The sequence below is a fragment of the Chanos chanos genome, chromosome 4 (assembly GCF_902362185.1).
Source record: "Chanos chanos chromosome 4, fChaCha1.1, whole genome shotgun sequence".
Lineage (NCBI taxonomy): Eukaryota > Metazoa > Chordata > Actinopteri > Gonorynchiformes > Chanidae > Chanos > Chanos chanos.
The window spans coordinates 4607000-4626999 of NC_044498.1; the positions used below are offsets into that span (position 1 = coordinate 4607000).

Sequence of the window (20000 nt, forward strand, 5' to 3'; positions counted from 1 at the left end):
TGTTCAGGGTCCCTTTGTCTGTAATATTTTCTCTCTCTGTTTTCATTCCCTGTCTGTGTACCAGGCCAGTGCATCTCCCGTTTCACAAACAGAAAAGTTCCTTACTGTGTAAAGTTCAACCCCGATGAGGACAAACAAAACCTGTTCGTAGCAGGAATGTCAGACAAGAAGATTGTCCAGGTAAGAAAAGGACCAATGAGATGCCTCGATTTTTAATGTCCTATTTTCACCCTTTTATCACCTCATCTGTAAATTTCACACACTTATGTAATCACACAAGGCCTTTCTCCTCAGTATATCTTGAGACTCTGTGTGTGTGTGTGTGTGTGTGTGTGTGTGTGCACGCTTTAAATCACTTTAACACACTCTTTTCCTCAGTGGGACATTCGGACCAGCGAGGTAGTTCAGGAGTACGACCGTCACCTGGGAGCGGTCAACACCATCACCTTCGTGGACGAGAACCGGCGTTTTGTCAGCACGTCGGACGACAAGAGTCTTCGCGTGTGGGAATGGTGAGTGAAACCTCGTCGCGGTCGTCAAATGGCCGAGCTGTTAGCATCTGTTAGCAACACAGGCCTGTTATGACCTCGCCCTGTTACTGCCGTCGCAGGTGTACAGTGTTTAATATCATTCATAACCATTCATCACCATTAACTGCTGTTGAGGATGTTCTCCAGCACACGGGTGTTCGTTATTAATATGAGTGTTTTTCTCCGACAGCACAAAGCCCCTTTAAAACGCGGGGTGATAAAAGAATACCAGTGTTAGAGTTGAAAGACTGGGTGTACTATTAAATCCCTACCTCCCTTACACTGCTGCACATCCATATTTAATTAGTCAAATTAGATGTAATTAGTACAGATAGTCATTAATTCCACCTCCACATATTCGGAAGCACATGTTGTTGTTTTTTTTTTTTTGGCGAAGTCCACTCGCTAAAGTACAGCAGAGTTAGTTCATGGAAAAGTCTTTTCTGTTCACAGTGCTTCACGTCCAAGTCCGCTGTCCACACGATACGGTCGATTCACAGAAAAGTCCTCTCTATGCACAGTGCAGTCAACCCACACACACAACCTCACTGTACACAACACAGCAGTGTCTGTGTCCTCACTATACACAACACAGCAGTGTCTGTGTCCTAACTATACACAACACAGCAGTGTCTGTGTCCTCACTATACACAACACAGCAGTGTCTGTGTCCTCACTATACACAACACAGCAGTGTCTGTGTCCTAACTATACACAACACAGCAGTGTCTGTGTCCTCACTATACACAACACAGCAGTGTCTGTGTCCTCACTATACACAACACAGGAGTGTCTGTGTCCTCACTATACACAACGCAGCAGTGTCTGTGTCCTCACTATACACAACACAGCAGTGTCTGTGTCCTCACTATACACAACACAGCAGTGTCTGTGTCCTCACTATACACAACACAGCAGTGTCTGTGTCCTCACTATACACAACACAGCAGTGTCTGTGTCCTCACTATACACAACACAGCAGTGTCTGTGTCCTCACTATACACAACACAGCAGTGTCTGTGTCCTCACTATACACAACACAGCGATGTCTGTCTGTGTCCTCACTATACACAACACAGCAGTGTCTGTGTCCTCACTATACACAACACAGCAGTGTCTGTGTCCTCACTATACACAACACAGCAGTGTCTGTGTCCTCACTATACACAACACAGCAGTGTCTGTGTCCTCACTATACACAACACAGCAGTGTGTGCGTCCTCACTGTAAACAACACAGCAGTGTCTGTCTGTGTCCTCACTATACACAACACAGCAGTGTCTGTCTGTGTCCTCACTATACACAACACAGCAGTGTCTGTCTGTGTCCTCACTATACACAACACAGCAGTGTCTGTGTCCTCACTATACACAACACAGCAGTGTCTGTGTCCTCACTATACACAACACAGCAGTGTCTGTGTCCTCACTATACACAACACAGCGATGTCTGCGTCTTCCATGTACACAATAGTGTTGGTTCATGACTGAGTCATCTCGAAGTACAATACAGCAGTGAGTTTAAAAACGTGTCTGCAAGCTGTTCAGTGCAGACGGCCTAAGAGAACAGGAAGATCATGATTTTGCACTGATGCACCAACCCTGAGCCCCCTGCTCCGGCTCAGCTGGGTCTGAAGATGATCCGGAGAATTCTGTGGTGCTCCGTACATTACAGGAGGAGGTCTTTCATTGCCAGAAGAGTTTGATGTGTTTCAGAGGGGATTTTGCAACTAGTTTTTAATTCTGTGTGTGTGTGTGTGTGTGTGTGTCTCTGTCTGTAGTTGTTGATTATAAATTCATTTTTCTGAAAAAACAGTAGATGTGTTATATCTTGCGTTCTGACAGTCAAAATGGCACATGGGAAACACTTATGTATCAGAGCACTCCCATAATGAAGGAGCGTTGAGCTTTTATGCGCACACACACACACACTCACGCACTCACACTGAGCTGATGAATATGTAAAGGCCGCTGATAAGAGCAGGTTTTGCTGATCTCTGGAGGGCTGTTGTTTTTAACCAGAATGTTCTTTGAAGCTTAGCTGCTTTCTAAATTGACAGTTTCTTCTCGCTGACAGTTGGACTTGTGGAGTTGTGTGTGTGTGTGTGTTTGTGTGTGTGTGCGTGCGTGTGTGTGCGTGCGTGTGTGTGTGTGTGTGTGTGTGCGTGCGTGTGTGTGCGTGTGTGTGCGTGCGTGTGTGTGCGTGCGTGTGTGTGTGTGTGTCTTGCTAAGCTGTAAGCTGTTAAAGATTGGGCTTTTTGCCTGTTTTGAATGGTTGCCATTAAGTTTTTTGTTTTCTTTTTTTCTTCTATCTTTTTTTGGACAGTAAAATTGTCGGTCTTCTCAGGAAATCTGTGACGCATTAAGCAGAATTATCTCATGTCGAAAAAGCATCAGAAACCAACTCCACCCCCTGTCTCAACAAAGTACAGGCTTTTACACACTTTTCAGAACAAATAGCTTATGTGTGCTTCAGTAGAATGTTCTTTTTTTATTTTTAGCTGATTTTTCCCTGTGTAGTTTTCCTTTATGTCGTTTCTAGCTCGGATGGTTCTGCTGGTTCGGTTCTGTTCAGTATTGGCACAGGGAGTGTGGAATTCACTGCTGGACCCATGGGTGCACATTGTTTGGGGAATTTGGGAATTTGTAGTTCTCCAGTGGGAAGGTAGACAATCCATTAAATGGACTGGCCTGGCTCTCTTTCTCTCTCTCTCTCTTTCTCTCTCTGTCTCTCTCTCTGTCTGTCTGTCTCTCTCTCTCTCTCTCTCTCTCTCTCTCTCTCTGTCTCTGTGTGTCAGAGACCTCATTGTCCCCACTCAGATACTTACATGGTTTAGCTCTCCTCTCAGCACTTAGTGTGTGTGAGAGAGAGAATAAGTGTGTGTTTGTATTAGAGAGAGAGTGAATGTGTGTGAGTTTTAGAGAGACTGTATGTGTGTGTGTGTTTGAATGTGAAAATGAATATGTGTTTTAGAGTGTGCATGAATGTGTGTTAGAGAGAAAGAGAGAGAAAGTGTGTGTGTGTGTGTGTTTTTTAGAGAGAGAGAGTGTGTGTGTATGTGCGTGTTTCTGAGATAGGGAGAATTGTGTGAGAGTGAGAATGAACCTGTGTTTGAGAGAGAGAAAGAGTGTGTGTGTACATTTCTGAGAGAGAGAATTGTGTGAGCGAGAATGAGTGTGTGTGTGTGTGTGTGTGTGTTTCTGAGAGAGAGAATTGTGTGTTAGAGAGAATGAATGTGTATTTGAGGGAGAGTGTGTGTGTGTGTTTCTGAGAGAGAGAATTGTGTGTGAGAGAGAATGAATGTGTGTTTGAGAGAGAGAGAGAGAGAGTGTGTGTGTGTGTGTGTGTGTGTGTGTGTGTGTGTGTGTGTGTGTGTGTGTGTATTTCTGAGGGAGAGAATCGTGTGTGTGAGTGAGAATGAAGGTGTGTTTGAGAGGGAGAGATGGAGACAGCTTCTGTCCTCGCAGACAGAGGCCTGTGTAATGGAGGGATTAGACAGATACATGAGCAGAAAACAGCTGAACACACAGACAGAGATGAGGAGAGGACAATGAGAGAGAGAGTTGTGACCAGAGGGTGTGTGTGAAGACAACACGAAATCAGAGAAAGATCTAAAATACACAGAGTAAAAGATGAGAAGGTGTTTCAGAGACGAGGGAGAAATGGAAGAGATAGATGGATGGATAGATAGATTTGGAGGGAAGAGACTAGTGTTGACTTTTCCCTCTTTATTACAACACCTCCCCTCCTTTCTCTCCCTATCTCTCTCTCTCCCTCTCCCTATCTCCTCTCTCTTGAGGGCTTTTGGTCTTGGGGACAGTTTTGTGGCTTGGGTTAAGCTACTGTATACAGGGGTTTCAGTGATGATTAAGGTTGGTGGTGGGCTTAGTTATCCAGTGATGGTACGTAGAGGCATTAGACAGGGGTGCCCCCTTTCAGGGCAGTTATACAGTCTAGCCATAGAGCCCCTGTTGTGTAGGTTAAGGGTAGATTTACAGGGTCTGTCAGTGCAAGGATCACAGCCAACAGCACTTTCAGCATATGCTGATGATGTGACAATTTTCATTAGAAGAGAGGAAGATATACAGGCACTTTACAGGAATTTGGTTACCTATGAAAAGGCTTCCTCAGCAAGAGTGAATTGGGGTAAGTCAGAGGGGTTTATCATGGGGCAGTGGAAGGGAGGGGGCCCACCAGGATTACCAGGTGGGTTACAGTGGGGTAGAGCAGGAATGAAATGTCTGGGAATTTATTTAGGTACCAAGGCCTATCAGGAAAAGAACTGGGAGGGAATAGTGGAAAAGGTGTGTGGCAAGTTGTCTAAATGGACATGGGTCCTGCCCCAGCTGTCCTACAGAGGGAGAGTTCTGGTCGCCAACAACCTGATTGCTTCCATGCTATGGCACAAATTTATGGCACTGGATCCACCAATCTCTCTAGTCAGAGAGGTTCAGAAGAAACTGGTGGATTTCTTCTGGTCAGGAGAGCATTGGACCAGGGCTCCTGTTCTTTATCTATCAACACAGGAGGGAGGACAAGGCCTGATGGACTTAGAGAGCCGAATAAAGGCCTTTCGAGTACAGGCAGCGAAGAGGCTCTTGTATCAACAGGACCTGATGTGGGCTGGAACTGCATGTGCGCTTTTAAAACGTGTAGAAGACATGGGGTATGACAGACATTTATTTTTATTAAAACTAGGGGTGATGGACCTGTCTGCAACTACCCCCTTTTATCAGTCTGTTTTAAGAGCGTGGTCTTCAGTTTTTAAAGTAAATAGAGATGCATCTCAGCATCTGGACATTAACGAAGAACCACTATTTTATAACCCCTTGATCAAAGCTCGAGCACTGCAATCTCCAGCTGTACTTGCTTGGTTTAGGAGAGCTAGACTGACAAAGCTAGGGAGCCTCAGAGTCAGCGGTTCTTGGAGGACAGTGGGCGACCTGAGTGAAGCAGCTGGTGTCAGGTCTAGCCGACTCCTACAAAGAATCCTAGATGATATTGTCTCAGCACTACCTGAGAAATTCAGGGAGGTGTTTGAGCTGGAGAGTGAATCTGGGCAACTGAGGGGTAGTGAACAACAGTCCTTTCCCCCCATAATGGTTTCTCCTGCTGTGGAAAACCATCAAGAGAGGGAGGGAACACTACTCTCTTTTACGGCCCTACAGCAATTGGATTTTGAGGGAACATCCAAAAAGACTTTGTACCAAACTTGTGTCAAAGTCACACATTATAACTCACTAAGTGGGCTGAAGGAATCCAAGTGGTCAGGTTTGTTGGAACCAGGGTCTTCCCCACAAGGGCGCTGGAGGTCCCTGTACAAGCCCCCCATTGAGAAGCGTACAGCGGATCTGCAATGGCGGATTGTGCATGGGGCTGTGGCCACTAACAGACATGTAGCACACATTGATTCCAATGTCGGGAAGGGTTGCCCGTTCTGTCCGGAAGAGGAAACTATTGACCATCTTTTTTTGCGATGTAGTAGACTTAGTGGACTCTTGGAGGTACTGAGGGAATGGTGTGGGGTTTTAGGGGAAGCATTGACGGATGAACTCTTTATTTATGGGCCAAAATACAATTATAATCAAAGAAAAAGAAAGTGTTTGTTGAATTTCGTATTAGGTCAGGCAAAAATGAGCATTTGGTTAACAAGGAGAAATAAGATGAAGGGGGCAGGGTCGACAGATCCTAAAATTATGATGAAAGCTTTGGTGGCAGCACGGCTAAGAATTGAATATGCTTATTTTAAAATGACTCATAACCTGTGTAAATTCTCTGAAGTTTGGGGAGAAGATGGTGTTTTATATGTTCTGAATGATGATGATGACTTGGTTTTAAACTTTTAGTAATTTTAGTGTGTTTCTTTTATTGCGGGTTGAAGGTTCTTCTATTGTGTTTTTTTTTTTTGAATGACAATCTTAATTTTATTTATCTTTTGCACTTAAGTGCGTTTTATTTATTTATTTATTTATTTATTTATTGTTCTCTCTCTCTTCCACAATAACGGCAAGTTAACATAACAAGCAGACTGCTGCCTGTTTGTGTAAGTGACTGATGGAATGAAATTACGAAATTTTTTGGTGCCGATGTATAAATAAAGTTACTGTTAAAGTCTCCTCTCTCCCTCTCCCTCTCCCCGTCTCGCTGTCTCTCTCTCTCCCTCTCCCCGTCTCGCTGTCTCTCTCTCTCTCCTTCTCCCCGTCTCGCTGTCTCTCTCTCTCCTTCTCCCCGTCTCCTCTCTCTCTCTCCCTCTCCCCGTCTCCTCTCTCCCTCTCCCTCTCCCTCTCCCCGTCTCTCTGTCTCTCTCTCTCCCTCTCCCCGTCTCTCTCTCTCTCTCTCTCTCCCTCTCCCCGTCTCCCTGTCTCTCTCTCTCTCTCTCCCCGTCTCCCTGTCTCTCTCTCTTTCCTTCTCCCCGTCTCTCTCTCTCTCTCCCTCTCCCTCTTCCCGTTCTCCCTGTCTCTCTCTCTCTCTCCCTCTCCCCGTCTCCCTGTCTCTCTCTCTCTCCCCGTCTCCCTGTCTCTCTCTCTCTCCCCGTCTCTCTGTCTCTCTCTCTCCCTCTCCCTGTCTCTCTCTCTCTCCCTCTCCCCGTTCTCCCTGTCTCTCTCTCTCTCCCCATCTCTCTCTCTCCCCGTCTCCCTGTCTCCCTCTCCCTCTCCCTGTCTCTCTCTCTGGTCAGACAGTTAGAGTTGGACTGTGGACTTGTGTCTGGAGGGGTTTGTCCTCTGTGCTGTATCACTGGCATTACTCAGGTTACACAGCTGCCCCAGTTCAGAGGGCTCTTCCTCACACACTCACACACACCTCAGCTGTGCGTGTGTGCGTACGTTTGAGGAGAGCAGACTTTAAAGCAATAGGACAAAAAAAAAACATAGCCCAATGACAAAGAACAAACCTAAGATTTTGTTGTTCCTTTTTTTAAAGAGAAGTCGTTTTTTTTTTTGTTGTTTTTTGGGGTTTTTTTGGGAGCATCATGACAACTGGGCATCCAGTCCAACACACGGAGAGTCACAGACAGAGTCCTGTGTCTGGCATCGTTTTGTCCCCAAATGTAAAAGTCCGCAGCCGTCTGGCCATGGTTTGTGCTGGGGGAAAAGGATCCAGGGGGGTGTGTGTGTGTTGGGGGGGAGTAAAACAGGCCTGGTTCCCATGTGAAAAAAAATTGAACCACTGGAGGCTCTAATTTTTTTTTTTTTGGAAGTGATTTTAATAGTCACATGTGTCTTTTGAGCTTTAAAACTCTAGAGGGTCAGACACGCTAAATTCCTTTCACTCTTTGGGGACATGTGAGGGGGGGGGGGGGGGGGGGGGGGGCAGAAACACTTGGTCCCCATGGCATCCCTGAGGGCGACCGAATGAGAATCGAAATGTGACCAGAGGGTTCTTTACAAATGTTAAGCCTGATATTTAATAGTCCAGGACTGGAACAGAAGCAGGTATTGATTAAACCCGAGTGTTACGAGGGCGAGGTCTAGATCTCTGGTTTCGTCGCGTGTGCGTCATAACAAAAGAGACTGAGCTTCAGGAAGTCACGAACCCACAGACCTCGATTCCATCTTCTGCTCAGATAACTCCACGTGGTCCTGTCTGTCATTGTCCTCGTAAACGTGAATGGTGTCGTGTTGCATGGTCCTCATAAGCCTGTGTGTTTTCTTCTCACAGGGACATTCCCGTGGACTTTAAGTACATTGCAGAACCCAGCATGCATTCGATGCCTGCAGTAACACTGTCGCCCAACGGTGAGTAAGCTTCATTCAGTAACAGTGTATAGTATAACTCTACATCATACACACTCATGCGTGCTCGCTCTCTCTCTCTCTCTGTCTCTCTCTCTGACACTCACTCACTCACTCACTCAATAACAGTCTCGCACTCACACTCTTCCCCCCCCCCCCCCCGTCTCACTTGTTCTCAGTCACACTCCCATTTCCCAACATCTTGAGTGATCTGACCATCTCTCTCTCTCACTCTCTCTTCCTCCCTCCCTCTCTCTCCTCTCTCTCTCTCTCTCTCTCTCTCTCTCTCTCCCGATCACTAACTCTGTTTTGACTGATGTTCCCAGAGACATTGTCTCTGCATGTTTGCCAGTCTGTTCCTTCCTCTCTCTCTCACTCCTCTGTGGGTCTCCCAAAGGGAGGGTTCACGTCGGCTCTTACACATGCCGCTTCCATGCTGTGTGTGTGTGTGCGTGTGTGTGCGTGTGCGTTGTGAGTGAGTGAGTGAATCATTTATGAGATACTCAGACCAAGAAGAGCCCTCTCTAACTCTCACAGAACCACAACAACACAGGCGTGATGAGATTGAAGCCACACACACACACACACCCCTTCCATCTTTCCCTCTGTCTCCCTCTCCTTCTCCCTCTCTCGCTCTCTCTCTCCCTCTCGATCACTTCATCATCTTAGAGAAACAGAAGTCGTGTGAGATTGGTGCACAGCGGTCAATACATCCGTTCCTTTATTCCTGTTCTCCTCACTCTTTACGGACAGAAAGCAACATTGCCGCGTTGGCCGTCAGCTGGTTGCTCTTTGACAGAGCGACGGAGCGGTGACTGGGTTGGGTACAGATGGAGGCTGTTTGTCTTGGGGGGGTTGTGTGAAGAGGTCTTAGTCAGAGGGTTGTTTTTTTTTTTTTTCTGGGAGCAGACTCTCAGACTGGTGTCTTGGCCAAGGCCTGAAGGAGGGAGCCCAGTGAGGAGAAAAGCTGTGCCTCCCTTTTTGTTTTTGTGTGTGTGTGTGTGTGTGTGGGGGGGGGGGGGGGGGGTCAGCTGAAAACTGATCCTCAGCCTCAAAACTCCATCTGTTTCTCCGGAAACAGTTCATTTATCTGGATTAATTCTAAAAACTGAACCGTCTGAAGAGTTCTCACACAGAACAGCTGCAGTCGCATTTCCTTGTTTTTAGTGGTAGAAACTGGAGAAGACAAGAAATGGTATTGAGTGTGTTTTTATTAAATTACTCAGGGGTTTTTTTTTGCTTGTTGGTTTGTTTATTTGTTTGTTTGTTTTTATCCACATTAAGACAGGCCAGAGACAAGAACCAATAATTATTAACTCTCCCTGTGAGCCTTTGTAGGTTCCTGCCATTCTTAGGTAAACTACTGCTCTGTGTCATAAACAATGCGACTAACACTTTATTTGTAGCAAAACATGAAGTATTTGCATTAACCCCTAAAAGCAGTTTCGCCCTCAACGTTCGAGTTGTATACACCACATCTGCAGCACACGTATTAACCAATCAAAAAACGAATCTCTCTAGATATTGCTTTACTAATGCAGGAATAAGCTCTCTTACGAGTCTAAACGTATCAGATAATGTGGATTTTGCAGAGAGAGAGGGGGGGGATGTTCTTCGTCCCAAAGTGTGTTCATCCCTAAACTCTGTGTTGTGTGATCCTGCAGGGAAGTGGCTGGCCTGCCAATCCATGGATAATCAGATCCTGATCTTTGGAGCCCAGAACAGATTCCGTCTGAACAAGAAGAAAGTCTTCAAGGGTCACATGGTAGCCGGATACGCCTGCCAGGTGGATTTCTCGCCAGACATGAGGTAAGGGCCCTACGAGCTTCGTGACGGCTCCACCCGATGATCGGGCTGTCTCATTGCATCAGATTCGTCAGCGTAATTTGCGTCGTGTTAAACGTTTCAATCTGCGGTTTACCGTCTGTTCCCCTGAGTGTCTGCGTAATTTAGAGAGCACCAGCAGGTGTTTTCACTCTCAGAAGGTTTTTTTTTTTGGAGGAGGAGAGGACCTCTTGTTTCTACAAAACATCATGTCAGCGTGCTCTCATCTCTCTCTCTCTCTCTCTCTCTCTCTCTCTCTCTCTCTCTCTCTCTCTCTCTTTCTCTCTCTCTCTCCTTCTGTCTCTCTCTCTCTCTCTCTCTCTCTCTCTTTCTCTCTCTCTCCTTCTGTCTCTCTCCCTCTCTCCCCCTCTCTCACTTGAGGCCTCCACTGATCCTCCCTCAGTCTGAGTGTGTTCTGCAGCTTAAGCCGGCATCTGTCTCACTCCTCCTCGCAGCGGGAGCAGAGCAGGCGGCCAAACAGGAGTTCTTAACTGTGTTTGGGCCAAGTTCCCCCCTGTCCGATCTAAATATACCTCTCGTCTGGCATGCCAAAGCCGGTCTATCCTTCACCTCGTCAGCTCCGCAGACACCACCTACAACGTGTTTCTTTCTTTTTTTTCTTTTTTTTACACTTCGATTTTCAGGCCCATTTGGGGACTAAAATGTGAAGATTTCTTCTTTTTTTGGGAGGTTTTATTTAAGTGTAGGTCAAAATCTCTGTTCCTCTGTTGGGTTCAGATTTGTAGGATGTGACAAAATGCTTCTGAATGTGTGTTGGTCGGGGGTATTTTTTTTTCCCACCCCCCCACCCCCCCAAGTGTGAAGGATTTGGAACAAAATGTAACGGATCTCCTAAAGAGGGAAACATCTACTGAGACTCGGTTCTGTTAACCTTGGTGCTGACTTCCTTTTGTGAACAACCTGTCCCATTTTTCTCCTGCCTCTTTCTCTCGCTCTCTGTCTCTCGCTCTCTCTGTGCTGTAGTTACGTGGTATCTGGAGACGCAGATGGGAAACTGAATATCTGGGATTGGAAGACAACGAAACTGTACCATCGCATCAAAGCCCACGACAAAGTGTGTATCAGTGCCCTGTGGCACCCCCACGAAACCTCCAAGGTCATCACCTGCGGCTGGGACGGCCAGATCAAACTCTGGGACTAAAACAGCCCTCTAAACAGAGAGAGAAAGAGAGAGAGAGAGAGAGAGAGACAGAGCTGGATGGGTATGAAGTTGGGATAGACGGAGGAGACCATTGAACTTTGTCCTGTGTTCTCTCCCCCTGCCTGTTTTAAACCACCTAGTAGATCATTCTGAATGCTTACACTGGAGTCAAACAACAACTCCAGCTATTTCAGTCCCCCTATAAAACATCCTCCTTTCCATTTAAAACTCTATTACCAAGTGCCCACATGTGTCTTTGAAAACTGTGGTACCTTTCGACTGGCCCTGTATGGAAATGTTCTCGCGTCTCTCTCTCTCTCCCTCTCTCCCCGTCTCTTTGATCTGTTCTTGGTTAAATATTGAGTAAGAGGTTTAAGTTGAAGGGCTGGTATCCAGTCTAAACTGGTATAGTTGTTATTTCCCTCGAAACTCTTCCATTCAGAGACCCCCACCCCTCATCAATAACCAAACAACAACAAGATCCTTGTTTTATTTAAATGTGTTTTTTTTTGGGGGGGGGGGGGGGGGGGCGTTTGTTTTTGTGTTTGTTTTTTTTAAATCATCATGGATGTTTCCATTTACTCACTCTACTGCAGTGTTTCTCTAGGCTTTTAATGTCAGTTTTGTCAAAATGTATCTCTTTGGTGAATACAATAAATCATTTTATACATACTTTTGTCCTGTCAGTATATTGGAACCGTGCCTGTTTTATTTTTTTTATTATTATTATTATTATTATTATTATTATTAATATTATTCTGTGATGTTTGAGGTTATAGGCATGTGAGAAACTCTTCATCTGGCCATTTTTAGAGAATCATGTTTGTAAGGCAGAAATACATGTTGAAGTGTGATTAATGTTTCCATTGAGGTGACTGGTGGAGCTGTATGCCCGTCATCCCCTCAGGGTCTTCTGACCCGCCCCCCCCCCTCACATGCCATTGTTTCTTAACCACATCCTCTCTGCTGAAAATATTTTACCGCTTTGCGTAATTATCCAAGCTGTTTACACATACACACACACTCTCTGTTTGCATCTCAAGCACAACAACAGCAGTAACCTGTTACTGAGATGTCTGCTGCAGATTTAGGTTTCATTTAAACATTATGTAATTTTGGTTTTTCCTCTTCTCCCATGGGAAGTATTTTTTTTTTTAATCAAAGGTGTGGGTCATTGGTCCTTTCAGGAACAGTCAGAAATCCTCAGAGTGGCCCTCTGGAAAAAAAACATGACTCTTTAATTCAGTTGAAATACGCAGAAAGGAAGGAGGGCCGGCTTGGGGGGGTGGGGGGTTCAGGAGAAAACCCAGAGGGACGGGGTGCAGAGAGAGGGAGAGATAAAGAGACGCGGAGGGGAGAGACAGAATAACCAGAGACAGCCTCGGGTTAGAGGGATGTTATTAACTCACACGCTGGATGGACTGACTCTATACATACATACACACATATATATGTATATGTATGCACACACACATTACATACATATGTATATATATATATATATATATATAAATCAGGGCTGGGTACATGAGTCTGTCTTTGCCTCACAGAGAATGTGTGTACTGTGGAGGAAGGTCATATACTCACTCGCACGTGTACATTATTAATGCTGCTGCCTCTCTCTTTCTCTTATATACATATACACAGACAGACAGTTTCCCCTAATCCTTTGGTCTTCACAATACATGTTTTTTTTAAACAGGCAGAGACTCGGGCAATTCGAGCTAGGGCGACAGATAAGGTTTAACAAAGTTTTCTCTTTCTTCTCGAAGCGATTTCTTTTTTTTTTTTTTTTTTAAAAAGGTTTATGTAGAATGCGCTGTGTCTCTCTGTCCACGTCCTTGGATATCTCAGACAATATCTCATTTCCCACCGTCCATAAATCCGATCGTTTCAGACCGCAGGGTCGCTCTGCGGTCAGCTGCCCGTTTTACGGTCTTTCAGCTTATATACCCTGAAAGAAAGGATAGCCACTTCACTCATTAGTCCTCCCTACTTTCTCTCTCTCCCTCTCTCTCTCTCTCTCTCTCTCTCCCCCTCCCTCTCCCTCTCTGTGCCTTCATGGGTTCCTGAACGCGGTTTGGGAACATATCGTTCCGGAGAAAGAGGGCCAGAGTTAGAGCCCTTGGCAGCCAGCCAGCATAAAATAGATCAGTGCTGATGGAAGAGTCTCTTAACAAGCGGTCTGACCTCTGAGGAGACGGTTGGGAGGGGAAAAAAAAACAAAAAAAAAACAGCTCTCATAAAAAACGCTGATTAGCTGTAGGAGGCTAATAATGAGGTCCCCGCCCCTTCCCCTCCTCTACTCAAGAAGGAAACAAGCTGTTATGTGTAGAGAGAGAGAGGAGCGGTAAGTCAACATGACAATAATAACAGGGAAAATGTCATTAATGTTTCATTTTTCCATGCTTGTTGTCTCAAATTTGCCCAGAACATGCATCTCCTAATTGCAAGTGAATGAAGTTTTCTTGTCCAAGTTGACGGCAGCTGGGGCTAATGCACAAGTCCCTCAGTTATTAAAGACTGCATCACCAACAACGACCACACTGATGGATTCACTTCCTCATTGGCTGTCGTTTGTCAAGCGTTCTGATCACCGTGGTGGCCACTGTGTGTTTACCCAGCCCAGGGTGTAGGTGCTGCTAGCATTGAACAGGTTTCTGTGCAGGAAAAGGCGTGGTTTGGTAGGGTCTCTGGCGCTGTGGTAAAGAAGAAACTGAGCATGCTCCAATTCCCTCAGCAGGCTGAACCAATAGCGAACCACGGAAGGTTCGTCTCCGCCCACTTCGAAGCCTGCCCAGTGAAGGTGAACCTCAAGGAGCAATAGGCCTACCGAGCGCAACACTCCTTCCAGAATGAGATTTTCCAGAATCTTCCATTCTGCACTCTCCATGTCCACTTTTAACACATCTACCTAAAGTAAGAGAGAGAGAGAGAGAGCGAGAGAGAGACAGAGAGAGAGAGAGAGAGGAATGTCAGCTTAATCTTCATTTTCACATTAGCTCGTCCCTCCCCTGAAAGTTGACCATTATCAGAGTGACTTGATGGAGACCAGGGCTCCAAAAATGCAGTTCTGTTAAAGTCAAAATCCTGGTGCTTTTGGGTCTTATCTCAAAATTAGAGGCTGATTTTCAGCTTGGAACTGAGTGTATCCACTGTTTCACCAATCAGAGACCACCGTGACTGCAGTTACGTAATGCACTTGGTTCATCCAGAACTGGATTTGTGGGAACCCTGGTATAGACTCTTATAAAGCCAACAGGGCCAGAGAGAGAGAGAGAGAGAAAGAAAGAAAGAAAGAAGTTTTATCCTTTTGTTTGTGATCACTGCATCATTTGTCTTCCGCCGAGAGAATCTCACACATCATAACTTTCAAAGCCCAAGTCATTATCACTTAATGCTGCCAGTCCCTGAGGAAACTGTTCCTCACATGGCCCAGTAAACACCGCGGATTGAGTCTCCCTCCAGCCGTGCGAACCGATAGAGAGGAACTGCCTTAAACCCAGTGAGTACCTGTCCGCGAGCACCCTTAGGCCCCGGTTGTCTGTGGCCTGATAATCTTCGCCGGTCAGCTGTGGACGGATAAGAGCTTGAGTTTGGTATCGTTCGTTCAATGTAACATTTAAAGGGGCACTCACAGTGTGTGTGCTTAGCCCCCTCACAGACTCTCTGACAGTCTGAACAGCAGTAAGCTGCCCTAGCTGGCAAGCAAAGGGCTCGTAAAACACATCATTATTTCTTTCTTATTCTTTAGAGAAAAAAAAATTATATATATACATACAGTGTCTGTGTGTATATATATATATATATATATATATATATATATATGTAAATCTCATCTCCCATTACTCTGACTCTACATTTGTAGACGTTCATTAAACCTCTGCTGCTAGAAATGAATTGGTAGTTGGCTACCCCCTACCCGTTTTCTCCTGATGTAAAATAGTTCTTCAGCGGCCAGCTAAAGACGTCTGTGTGCATCTGAGACAACAGTGCAAGAGGCAGTGGGCTTTTCTTTCACCATTAGGAGGGATTTTAATGACCAGGCTTAGTGTTTGCTCATCTCGAAAGAAAACCAGGGGGCAGGGGTTCAATATTGTTATTTAAATGCATTTTTTTGGTTCTCTCAAATATTTGAAGTTTATGAGATTATCTGATGTTTATGTCCAGCAAGAGACACAGAGTCTAAACTAGGGGACTAAGGATGTCTTTAATTTACACCAAACTCAGTGACACATCTTTTACTTATTTCATTTGAAGGGCTTTAAAAAGGATTAAACAATGCAGCTCTGCATCTACACAGCCTGACCAAAAAAAAAGTGGCCTATTGGATTCAGAGCCTCTGGAGGCAGTGTTATGATCTGGGGTTGGAGTCTCTGGAGGCAGTGTTATGATCTGGGGTTGGAGCCTCTGGAGGCAGTGTTATGATCTGGGGTTGCTTCGGTTGGTCAGGTCTAGGCTCAGCAACGTTATGTGGCAACAAAATGAAGTCAGCTGAGCACCTGAATGTACTGAATTACCAGGTTATCCCATCAATGGATTTTTTTTTCTTCCCTGATGTCACGGGCATATTCAACGATGGCGATACCGAGATTCATCGGGCTCAAATTGTGAAAGGGTGGTTCAGGGAGCATGAGGAATCATTTTCACGTATGAACTGGCCACCACAGAGTGCCGACCTTAACCCCATTGAAAGCCTTTGGGATGCGCTGGAGAAGACTTTACGGAGTGGTTTGATTTGCAGGTCATCAACAAGATCTCAGCCAAAAATTTACGCAGCTCTGGACAGAAATAAATGTCGTGACGTTGCATAAGGTTGTCGAAACAACGCCACAGCAAAAGCGCGCCGTAATCAAAGTTAAAGGCGGTCTAATGGAATATTAGTGTGTACGACTTTTTTTGTTTGTTTGTTTTTGGCCAGGCGGTGTATCATTGGTTATGAATTCAAATTTTACATTTTATATGAAATGACACCTGAAAAAAAAACAGGTATTCAAACCACTTCGCTGCTTTCGGCCCATGCCTTCATGGCGTGAGGTCTCTAACTGGGTCGTTTCTCTTTAGGAGCTCCACAGCTTTGGCAAAGTGCCTCAGCAAACTCCCTCCGATGTTTTTCCCCTTCTTACCTGAGAGAAAGAAAACTGATGACCACACAACAGTGGTCCTCACGACAACTCCAGGGAAACCAAAGCCGCAGAGAAACAAACCCACGGGGGAAGTTTGAGGAAAGAAATCGGGGAAGGCTGTGTTTCCGATTCGGAGTTCGGAGAATTAGGGTCCCCGCCACTTGGCCCGGATTGCCGTCCGTACGGGGAGAAGAGGGAATATTTGATTGAACCCACACGCTCTGTTCCCTCTTTGCTCTCTGTCTCTTTCGTTTTCTGCCTTCCTTTTTCTGTGTTAACTTTCTCTTCATCTAAATCATTCGCTCTTTTCTCGTCTCTATCCTCTGATGACCAGCCTCTTTGTTTCTAACCAGTTCTCTCAAACTGAGAAGCATGTCAGCAGTATCTATAAAGTCTGTTTAACAACTCCATGAGCTCTGATACTGGCGCACTGCAGCCGAGCGAGAGAGGGACAGAGAGAGGGAGAGAGAGAGAGAAGAGAAGAAAAAATGAGAGGAGAGGAGAAGTCAAGAGATCTTCTGTGGAGTTTTGACAGCTGGTGCACCAGGGGTTGTAGCGTGTGTCATCTCTAACAGAGACAGATTAATAAGTAACAAGAAAAGAGGGGGAAAAAAAGAGACTCCTGCTTATACTGCATTATTGATGAGTCATTACGGTCGTCTCAACACGCCGGCGGCTGCTGCTGCTGATCTGCTTGTCAAGTCGAGGTTTATTAAACTGACTGGAAAATCTAAGACTCTCATTACTGCCTGTGGAATACAATCGTAATAATAATAAAAATAATAATAAAAAAGTCATTTAAATATTGTTCATGTAACGATAATCTTTTGTCACCTTAACCACACCCAGATGGCCGAGCCGGTGGCATCAGGGTCTATGGTTCCAGAGTTAGGCATTTTAGATTAAGATTAAAGACTTTAGGGGTTTGTGGTGCAAGCAGTTCTTAGTAATGGCAGGATTTCTTTCTACATATGAAAAAGGACGTATTCATCTTTCAAACAAGATTTTCCTCTTTTTGTTGTACTTCCTTTTTTTTTGGTATATTTAAACTTTTTCCAATGACATAAACATTCAGAGAGATTTTTTTTGGGGGGGTCACATATATACATTGAAAAACTGAGAAGAACCTCTCCTGCCCTGCATTCATCTGTCAGGTTACACATAACCAAGCTTGTGTTTAACTAAAGCCATACACTGCCCTCTTTCACACATGGCTGCTCTTAGCTTAAATATGATAACAAATTCTGTTTTACTTGAGAACAACTCTAAGCTCAGCACCTAAAAATTGGTGCTAATCCTCAGAGACTAAAATCCCCTCGGGCTAAAATCAATCTTCTAGACACAGGGGTGAACCCCTATTAGCCCTCAGATGAGGCTACTCCTAGACCCAGGCTAAGCCACAAAATGTCCTGTTTAAAATGTCTCGAAAATCCCTGAGCTACTCTTTCCAGAGGCTGGATTTCGCAAGTGGAAGATTTTGTTGGGGAAAAAAAAAAGGTTTAAGAATTCATATCACGCAGGTCGGTGTTTCTCAATCCTACTCCCAGACGGCTATAGCCCTGCATGGTTTAGATCTCTTCCCCGCTCTACCGCGTCTGATTCAACTCACAGTCTAATTATCAAGTCCTTGATTAGCTCAAGCAGGTGCGAACGAGGAGAGAGAGAGAGAAGTTAAGATTTGCTGTGCTTAGAGCCTCGAGGAACAGAATGAGGAAAGACAGTGATAAGTGACAGCTCATTCAAAACTGCTCCTTTCAACTTGAGTTTGTGCGGTGAGGAAATCGTCAAACAGACACGGAATATTTTGTTCCCGTTAATTAACATTAATGAAACTCATGAGAAGTGGTTTTTAAGTCGTGCCCCCTTGAGACGGGTGGAGATGACAGGGCCTTAATTATTCAGTCATCATCAGCGAGCGAGTGAGCGCGTAGGGAGATCGCGCCGCAAAGAGTAACTGATGACACAAACGTCAGAAAACCGCCGCACGTCTTCATGAATCGATGTCACCTCAAACGCCTCTGCATCCTTTGGGTAATACATTTAATAGCATAAAGAGGAGAATGTGGAAATTCTGTGAATCATACGACATATTTTTACTGCGTAGGAAATCTTGTGACAGGTCTTTTAGCAGAGGCCTGCGTTATCCAGGTCGACGTGTCACTATTTAAGTGTGAAGTCCATGAACTTTTAGATATGAAAGTCAAATTAGCTTTCCGCTTTCTTCCTCATATTTATAGCTGAGATTCGTACGATCGCTTAAGGCGAGTTTTCATCAGTCAAACATTAAAAAACAAACAAACAAAAAAGTTAGCCTTCTGTCCTCGGAGCTGCTTCACCCCCCCCCCCCCCCCCCACCTCCCCCCTCTCTCTCTCACTCTCACTCTCACTCTCACTCTCTCTCACTCTCTCTCTCTCTCTCTCTCTCTCTCTCTCTCCATCCATGCGTCTATGTGCTGCTGCTCCAGATGTGTAGTATCCCGTTGCCAATATTATGCCGCGTAATGTATTCATTATGCATTCATTATTACAAGCCAGGCCGACATCTGTGAAATGACTAATTTCCACATCTCTCCGTTCCTCCCGCCCACTCTCTCTTATGCTTGTCTTGATAGTCTTGAGTAGTCAGGGGGAATATGATGTTAGGTGCATCGAGGGGTAGGGAACAGAGCCTCTCTGTGTACGATGACGTAGGACAGTCAAACCAGGTCAGGATTTCGACTGCTACTGTCACTGTCCGTTGCCATTCCGCAGTCTCTCCCCATTGGCTACAATACAAACTGTAGCATACTTCTTTCGCTAGCGTGTAGTAACAATTAACATCGATAAAGAGGCAGTTTTGAATGTAACCTACTTTGAATATTTACTTTAGCATATTTTCCGTTCTGCTCTCTACACAGAACGAAGAATTTGAACACACAGGGAGAAAAACACTGTGAATATTTGAATAACAAAGAAATGACAGTTATCATAGGCTATTAAACGTGTGATTAAAGGCACTAGATTACATTCTTTTAAATGTATCTACAGCTTCTCAGTTTTCCGAGGTACTGGCCTCTTAAGTTGATTTTGTATTGTGCCTTTGCACTTTAACACTCGTTATGTTTCAGATGCGTCGTCATCCAAACTATAAAGTATGAAATTGAATCGGACTTTTCTGTGCGCAAACCACTGTTCATCTGTACATTCGCTCGTACACCACTACTGTACAGCTCTCTTGTTACCATAGCAACGCGTTGAGATGTTGGACAGCGGGAGCCGAGTGGAGTGAGTCATAACTGAAAATATCGTAATTATTGAGAAAGAGCGAAAAGATATGCTTATCTGCACCTTTCTAAACATCTCATTACTTTTTCCTCACCTCCAATCCCCCTGAATCTGCAGAGAGAGAGAGAGAGAGAGAGAGAGAGAGAGAGAACTCGTATGAGCAGTTCTTTCTCACGTTAACGGGTCATTATTCTGTGTTGTGCTGTGTGTCTTGGTAACGCAATTAGTAATATGATCCCACACACACACACACGCAAATGCTCAGAGAGTGGCACTGATTTCATTCAAAACCTTTTGAACTCAGGCTAATTTAAACATTGCAGTTGGTTTGTAACCTGGCTCTGAAAAACAGATGAATCTC

At 45.0% G+C, this 20000-nt stretch overlaps 2 protein-coding genes across 2 annotated transcripts in view; one reads left to right on the forward strand and one right to left on the reverse strand.

The window, feature by feature from the left end:
• Nucleotides 1-11741, forward strand: part of cdc40 (cell division cycle 40 homolog (S. cerevisiae)) — a 22210-nt gene extending 10469 nt beyond the window's left edge. The window contains exons 11-15 of the mRNA XM_030772695.1: nucleotides 65-180; nucleotides 379-512; nucleotides 8190-8266; nucleotides 9928-10072; nucleotides 11072-11741. Of these exons, the coding sequence (XP_030628555.1) occupies nucleotides 65-180; nucleotides 379-512; nucleotides 8190-8266; nucleotides 9928-10072; nucleotides 11072-11249 (650 nt within the window). The 3' untranslated portion in view covers nucleotides 11250-11741. The remainder of the gene's footprint in view (nucleotides 1-64; nucleotides 181-378; nucleotides 513-8189; nucleotides 8267-9927; nucleotides 10073-11071) is intronic.
• Nucleotides 11742-13842: 2101 nt separating this feature from the next.
• The window catches only part of mettl24 (methyltransferase like 24), a 34182-nt gene continuing 28024 nt past the window's right edge, over nucleotides 13843-20000 (reverse strand). Inside the window, exon 5 of the mRNA XM_030770833.1 lies at nucleotides 13843-14163. Coding sequence (XP_030626693.1) covers nucleotides 13843-14163 — 321 coding nt within the window. The remainder of the gene's footprint in view (nucleotides 14164-20000) is intronic.